An 8,337-nucleotide genomic window follows, 5' to 3' on the forward strand; every position below is an offset into this window, starting at 1 on the left:
TTTGTAAACATTAAATAACTGTTGTTTGATAAAAGCTGTGAGGCCTATCACACACTTCACATTTTTGTTCCCAATTTTGTTCGCGTGAAATCCACTCCAACATTAAAAACGTGGACAAAACGTGTTGGCGTTTTGCCCCCCCCCCTTCCTCCCCCCTCGATGTGCATTCATGCTCGGCGATCGGCCAACAGAAATTCTCTAAGCATATAGAGAAAGGTTTATATTGAACAGCAACAATACTTACAGCACACATAGAAACGAGGAATGTGACAGTTGTACAAACACAATGGCTCCCTCCCTCCCTCCCTGGCTGCTCGTCTATACACAGGAGATCATATATATATATATATATATATATATATATATATATTGTATACATTTATATATTCGTTTGAGTGCCAACTAATTGGTATCAAATCTAGCAGACTACATAGTGTCCGGAAGGCTAATATAGACATCGCCTCAGCATGTGCCTATAGAGGAGCAACAAAAATAAATAATCAGAATAAGACATGCGTCGTTTTGGGGAAAATGTTTGGGGGTAGGCACGATTTGAAAAGAAAAAAAAATCATTATAACAAACTTTGTACATATTATAAACTGATGCGTCATCTATTAGAATAATATACAGTGTCCGCATGTACATTATATATACTATATATATATATATAAATGGGATATATATTACATCTGGTGGTGCTGACGTCATAACGAAAAAAATATGAATCATCACTTTTTTTAACCCACTCAGGTCGTTGGAATTAAAATGCGCAATGTTTGCATTTGATCAGTCTGCCATGCATTGTCCAAACAAAAGTTAATTTTGAATAAGAAGAAACATATTTTGTCAGCAATTTTAGTAAGGTCCTCATAAACGGGTGAGGGGGGGGGGGGCGAGTGGCTTGGTAAGGTCCCACGCGTCCTGCATTTGCAGATGTCCAAAATGAACAAAAACAAAAAAAACAGTCTGGAACAGTTTTTGGTGGGGGTGCGTGGAAGTAGTCTGCTTGGGAGCCGCGGCCTGTTTTTTTTTTATTTTTTTTTAGAAAGGCAGCGTGTCGAGGAAGAGTTTGTCGATGATGGCTGGCGGAGGCACGAGGTCTTCGAGTTTGAGGTAAAAGATGCGCTGCAGCCCCTGCGTGCACAGCGTGCGCAACTCGGGCAGCTTGCCCAGCAGCTTGGACAAATAGTTGGGCCGGTTCAGGCCGCCGCCGCCCGTGAACGTCACTTGGTCCTTCAGGCAGTTGACGATCTTGTTCTGCAGCTCCTCCACGCGCTTGGGCTCCCTCAGACCGTGTCTCTCTAAAACGAAACAAAAAAAATGATCGTCATGATGATGATGATTATAATGATGATGATGACGACTCAAGCCACGAGGAGTTTTAGCGCGTCTATTTCGAGCTTGCGCGTCACCTGTGACCATGGCGAGCGCGGCGATGCAGGCGAATGCCGAGATGTCCACATTCATGCCTTGCAGGTTGGACGAAAACTCCACGATGGCGTCAACCCACTCGCCGAAGCCACGCACGCACTGCAGCCTGTGCAGCACCACGCCGTTGCAAAAAATTAACTTGCCTTCCACCGGGTTGGACCTAAAAGCCAGCAAACGCGCTCTCATTACAAACGAGCTCCTCAAGAGACTTCGCAAATTGGCGCGTGCGGTGGCGCGTCAAGGTGGTCGTCCTCTCGTACCTGTACGCCAGTCGGAGGACGAAGAGCTCGAGGAAGGCCGACTCGAACAGGAGATCCTGGTCCGGCTTGGGCAGGTCGCAGAAGCCCGGGATCTTCTCGGCCCAGCCGCGGATGATCTCCATGGAGCCGGTGAGCAGGTCGTAGAACTGCTGAATGTGCTGCGTGTTGTCGCCCGCCATTTGGTAGTCAGGACTCGCCTGGAACTGGAATTTCATTTACACACACGGCCGCTTAATGAAGTCCCTTTAAAATATATAATCCGTGAAATTGCACAGCGGGTCGTTTGGCGACTTTTCTTTTTATTATTATTATTAAATCCCCTCCCCACCCCCTTTCGACGTAAATTATTCCGCGGGAGCCACTTAAACAAGTCGGAATATTACAGCCGAGTGTCAAGGTAACGCGTCGTCAAGTGTTTTATTTCACTTAGGAAGAAATGCTCCCACTCACTCTGGAGTAGTCCAGCGCGGACATGGAAGGGTTCGAGTCCACGTGGGCCCTGACCAGCGCGCTTATGAGGCTGACCGGCGGCGACGGCGGGGAGGGCTCCTGGGGGCTTTTGGGTTTGGATGGCAGGCGTCCTCGTCGACCTTTCAGATTATCAGTCCTCACCACTGGAAAAAAATAAATGAAATAAATCACACGCAGAACGTATCAGGTCGCGCGCTAATTGCCACCGTGACGTCATATTGAAAAAAAATAAATAAGGCAATGCAAGTTTGAGTCGGGCCTGCACGTACCTTCTCTCACCATTCCGACCACAAGGCACTTCTGGAAACGGCAGAACTGGCAACGGTTTCTCCGGCGTTTGTCAACTGGACAGTTCTTATTGGCTAAGCACACATATTTGGCATTTTTCTGGACGGTGCGCTGCAGGGAGACAGAAACACATTCTCATCGTGGGCCTGCTTTTCATACACACTTGAAAACATTACACCAGCAAAGAAACACATTGACTTCGATTTTTATGCATTCTGGGGCCATGTATGGTCACCGCGGACCGGTCCCAAATCATTTCTAAATCGGAAATATTTCATTTCGCAACCAACGATGTATTTTGACGCATATAGAGAGAAACAAAAAAAATGTAGGAAAAGGGTCATTTGAGGGCCTGCTTACAGAACGGTACAAATTTAAACGTGAAAAACTTCCTTTATGTGTATGGGGGAGAGAGCGGGAACAGACAAATAACTTTTTTTTTTAACGCACGGAGATTTTACGCATCTTGTACTTTGCAGTTCAGAAAAAAAAATAGTAGGAGAGGAAATAAAATGTTACATTTGTGGACTCGTTTTGAATTATATCGAAGGATTCACAGTAAGATAAGGAATGTTTAATTTTCAGCTCGCTCGAGACAAACAATAGCAAACTAATGACTGTTTTTTTACGCAAGAACTTTTAACGCATACCAGACTGTGCGCTGGAGAAAAACAAAAAGTATCGGGAAGCATCCATTGCTCGGCCTGTTTTCTTCTGCCTTGTAAAAATGAGATGATTTGAATTCGGAACGTGCCTGCACGAAGGGAACAATTGAATCGGAGTAATGACTTCATTTTTACGCATCCTGTGCTGTGACTGAGGGGGGAAGTGGGGGGATAAGACCACTTAGTGGGCCTCTTTCCAATTACATCTAAATGAGAAACACTTGATTCGCATGCACGTCGGAAACAAGAACATCTCTTTGGCGCATCCCTCTTGCCCACCTTGAAAAAGCCCTTGCAGCCCTCGCAGGTTCGAACCCCGTAGTGCTGGCAGGCCGCGTTGTCCCCGCACACCGCGCACAGCCCCTCGTTGGACGGCGAACCGCGGGACGGCGGCGACGGCACCTGACTGTCCACCAGCTGGTGCCCGTGGCCCAGCTGCAGCGAGTGCGGGAAGGCCAGGCCGCCCTGCTTGCGGAGGCCGCCCGGCACCGCGAAGCTCTGCGCGTCCAGGCCCCGGTGGTGCACCGCGGCCGCCGCCGCCGCTGCCGCCGCCGCCGCGGCCGCCGAAGCGGGGCCGTCGTGGCCCATGGAGACGTGCAGCGGACCGTCGAACCGCATCTGGCAGCTGGACACGGGCGTGCCGGGCGGGGACTGCTTGAAGGAGAAGAGCGAGAGCCGCGACACGGGATTCTTGCGCTGCTCCATCATGTAGTTGTGGTGGAAGCTATGCAGCGAGGGGCCCGGGTCCTCCCACATGGCGCCGGGCTGCACTTGGAAGTTGGGCGTGTTGGGGGCGTGTGGGGACGACGGCGGCTTGAAGTACACGGGCCCCGCGTGGGACATCATGTCGTCGGACTGCGGCGGCAGGTGGCCCTGCTGGTGCGGGTGCGAGTGGTGCGGGTGGTGGTGGTGGTGGTGAGGGTAGCCGTGCATCTGCACGTCCTCCACCTTGATGGGCGACTGCTCGCCGCCGCCGCCGGCGTGCGGCACCTGGTAGAGGCAAGGCGGCTTGACGTCGTAGCCCGCCGCCGCGTTGTAGTTGTCCATGAAGGTGCTGAAGCTGGGCAGGGAGGTGGTGGCGGTGATCTCGGTGTTGGTCAAGTCCATGCTAAACTTCACGAACTCGGGAGTGAGGAAGTCGCAGCTGTACTCTCCCGCGGTGTGGTAGCTGTAGCTCTGGGAAGCGGGGCTGGCTCCTTGGGGTGATGATCCATACTGAGCCTGGACGCAGGGCATGGCTGCCGAAGCACGGATGCTTTCAGTCTAGAGCACAAGTTGGGGATCTTCGCGATGATGAGGGGGATGTTGGAAAAACGCTTGCTTTCACCTCAAGACAGCGCTGGGCTCAAAATAGGACAAGACGCACGACTTGGATGACCGTTTGGATTCGAGCCCTATAAAATAACACCACAATAAGCATAAAATACACACGCGTGTCACATCAAGTGTAAAAGGTCCACTTTAATCACAGCAACACTTTTGGACTTGCTTTTTATTTGTTTGACAAAATCAACATCACTAATTCCACTTTGCAACCTGCACACATGCAATTTCCTCCCCCAAATAATAAAAATAACGTGATGCAATTGCAAAAGAAACCCATTTGTACCTCTTTCACATCCAGCTGTTCAATCCATGCAATAAGCATTCAGGAGGGCTGCCGTCTTCCTTAAAAATGTGCTTTGAAAAGAACAAACAGTAAAGTCGAAGCAAAATCTCCCAAATCATGAAGCCCCCAGCCTGTGAGCGACACTTGCCTCGACTAAGCCACTCCAAGCCAATGTGGCTTTGTTTATGTGAGCTCCGGATGCCGTGGCCCACGTGTTTGCTGGCGTGACGTCATCGGCGTCAACACCGACGCGGGCCAATAGGGGAGTGAGGTGGGAGGGATGCTGGAGAAGGGGACGAAGGGAGGCAGGGAGGGGGGCGAAGGTGGGAGGGGGGGGGGGGGGGGCGAAAAGGGTGGGGGGGGATGCCGGCGTTCTCCAACCCTGCCTGCCTGGTGAGCGTGTTTGTCTTGTGCTATGCGATCTATGCTGCTTCCCACATGGACATGAAGCAGAGATGTAGTGGGGATAAAGGCAGCTCGGCTCAGTTTGAACAGGATTTAAGACTAAACACTCACCACCCGCTCTAGTCTAGACAAAGCGGACTGCTGCCAAACCAGACAAAAAAAAAAAAGTTCAATATTTGGTGGTGACTTGATCAATTTCACACTAAGTTTGGCTTCCGCATTTGGGAAAACAAAACCAAGTGATTCCGGTTCAGGTCACTGGCAGATCTCTGTCGATATGTGTGTCTTCTTTTTGAATTTGAAATCTTTTTAAACACTTGGCCTTAATTGTTGCAGTCTTACAGAAGAGCATGTGCACAGTAACAGCAACACAAGTGAAAAGTTGACTTTAATCATTAAAAAAAAGTGAAATAATGAAGGAATCGACATCACGATTATAAGTGACAAGCTTCACTTTTAATGGGACAAGTTTGGCTTCCGCATTCAGCAAGACAAAACAAAGCAATTCCTTTCTTTACAACCCAGTGGAAGTGTACCTGTAACCCAAAGTGGTTGCACAAACTCAAACCCAACTGCCTATACCAACAGTTGGGTTATGAAATCAATGTTGGGGGCGGGGCATCTCTCGCCGGAAAGAGTTTTAACAATTTGACCCAATGTTTGATTAAAACTGACCCAACCTCTGATCCAATAGTGTCAAATCAAAAATTGGGTTATGAAATTGAGCCAGCAGTTTTAAGTGAGTCCAGCCAAAACTAAGCTAATACTAAAACTAAAAAAAAAAAAAAATCAACAAAAATCAGAAAATATACCACCTGTATGAAAAACTAAACGTAATACTAAAACTAAAACAAAGCATTTAAAATCTAAAAATAAAAACAGAAAGTAACAAACCCGTGAATTAAAATGAGTAATTATTAATTTAAAAAATAACTGAAGTCAACACAAAGTAAAAGGTAACTATACTAACAAAATCCAAAGAGAATACAAGCTTGGTACGGCACTCACACCGCCACACCAACTAGCTCATGTCCAGCCTTTGGTAACCTCGAAAGACGGTAAAGCAAGGACCCCCTACTGGAGTGTAATTCCCACCCCACCAGTAAGCACGGCACTTGTGTGACGTAACCCTCATAAAGCTGGAGGCAAGCAGGCTAATATTATTGTACCTTATCGTCTGACAGGATTTCTTTATTCCTCAATTGTGTTCCAAATTTAGATCTCAGCTTCTGGGAGGGTGTGTGTGTGGGGGGGGTGGGGTGTGTGTGTGTGTGTGTGGTGGGGGGTGGGAAAGTAGTGCTAATTAGTGGGGGCCTCTCACCAGTTATCACAGGGGAACCAATTTAGTGCCCGTGAGAGGGAAAAGCCCGATAGCGCGGACGCTTACGGAGACTGACGAAAAAAATGAAATCACGTCAACGCCAAAATAAACGTATTGTTTTGCAGCCCATCTCGGGGTAATCTTACACTAACACCTTGTGTCCAATCGTTGCTGTGGCTGCGTGTTTTTTAGCGAATATTAGTGTGGGCAGCAGGCCAAAAAAACTCCACTCGACAGCATCCTGTTATTGTGCGGGCAAAAAAAAAAACACACACAAGAAGTGCACTCAAGGACAGGCTGAGGAGGAGTGTATTGCACCGGCAGCTAGAGGGCGCTCTTCTTCACTGCGTTCTGCTCGTGGCAATTAACCTTTTTCATTAACCTGGCCCCTTTATGGCTGCGCCGGCTCACCCGTCTGTCTTCTCAGGTGGGCTTTATTGTGCCGCAAAGCCAGAGTCATGTGCAGCCTTTTATTGTAACTGTCGTTAAAACGAACCATCAAGGTGGTCATTTTCTTAATTGATTGCCCGCATGTACAGATGCCACGACATCATTGCTCGCCAAGTAAAGCGAAAACATCATAAAGGCAATTATTCCTTTAATTGGCCATTTTAGCCGTTTATTTACTTTGACTTAAGGATAATCAAGGGGTAGGGGTGTGCACCATTCATGAAGTGGCTTTGAAACGTGACTAAAGCTCATAATTGAACGCGTTAAGTCGCAAGGAGTTTTAATTGTGTGTGTGATGACACATACAGACAAAATAATAATCATAAATAAAATAATAAAAGAAAATATAAAAAAATAATAAAATAATTTTTGTCCTGCAAAACATTGCAAATCGACAAAAAATTATTGGGCCTGCTCACGATGCAGTATTGGGCTGGACAGGACCCATGTAAATGCAACTAAGACATTTCTGCCATCTAGTGGTTATTGCTGATATTACAACTTAGACTATAGGCAAAACCTGCATATTTGTAGTTCAGCACCTTCGGCTTTCCTATTCAGAGAATTATTTTTGCCCATTTTTTTTTACCCATTTTGGATTTTTCCCACTTTTCTCTATTTTATTTTTTTTAAATATATATTGATTTTCGAAATTGATCAAGGGACCAGACAGAGTGTGGTCGCACGCGGTCTATGGGCCGCCAGTAACCCATCCCTGACCTATTCTACTCTAACTAATAATAGCTATCTGTAAAAAGTTTTACAAATGACATTCACTCGTGTTAGTTAAAAACTTAAAACAGCCAAACAAAACAAAACAAAACAAAACAAAAAAACCCCGCTAAAAATGGCCAAAAAACAACAACAAAAAAACGCTGAAAGTGGAATAATATGAAACAAGCCTAGAAGGTTAAATTGAAAAAAATCAAGTGAGGACTTTTTTTTTTTTGGGAGTCCACTTCCCCTCAACTGTGACATCTCAGAAGGAAAAAAAAAAGCTCTTTTGAAGCAGCTCAGAAAGAGAATCGAACATCCCGAGCCCGAAGGCATCTCTTTGCTCGCACTCCTGTTTCCCATTTCTGGAATTCCACTTTACAAGCTTAAATGTCTACTTAATATGCTTTAATGCCCGCTCTTTCAAGCCGGCGAGCACTTCATCACTTTTATACACCTTTATATAACACACTGTTAACTAGCAATGCCTCACGGAACAGCTTGTCTTGCAGCTGCAAGGCGCCCGCATTCCATGATGGAGGTACCTGTTCGCCATGCACAATGAGACAGTAAAAATGTGGCGCGAGGCCGCCGCCGCCGCCGCCGCCGCCGCACGCCGCCACGGCCGACGCCGTCGTCTATATCAGCCCGTGCTGAATATTCATGAATCACAGTGTCATGACATACTCTGTAATTGGCAGCAACATTAGTGATGACACCGG

At 47.1% G+C, this 8,337-nt stretch overlaps 1 protein-coding gene across 1 annotated transcript; it reads right to left on the reverse strand.

The window, feature by feature from the left end:
- Positions 1 to 331: 331 nt before the first annotated feature.
- nr4a2a (nuclear receptor subfamily 4, group A, member 2a) lies at positions 332 to 4,502 on the reverse strand. The gene is made up of 6 exons (XM_088315510.1): positions 3,396 to 4,502; positions 2,433 to 2,562; positions 2,143 to 2,306; positions 1,693 to 1,895; positions 1,414 to 1,592; positions 332 to 1,302 (listed from the first exon to the last, which is right to left on the reverse strand). The coding sequence occupies exons 1-6, from the start codon at positions 4,350 to 4,352 to the stop codon at positions 1,043 to 1,045; spliced, it is 1,893 nt and encodes a 630-aa protein (XP_088171636.1). The 5' UTR covers positions 4,353 to 4,502; the 3' UTR covers positions 332 to 1,042.
- Positions 4,503 to 8,337: the final 3,835 nt, after the last annotated feature.

Source organism: Idiotropiscis lumnitzeri, chromosome 14 (genome assembly GCF_059441095.1).
Source record: "Idiotropiscis lumnitzeri isolate Australia: NSW breed Sydney's pygmy pipehorse chromosome 14, RoL_Ilum_1.0, whole genome shotgun sequence".
NCBI classification, from domain to species: domain Eukaryota; kingdom Metazoa; phylum Chordata; class Actinopteri; order Syngnathiformes; family Syngnathidae; genus Idiotropiscis; species Idiotropiscis lumnitzeri.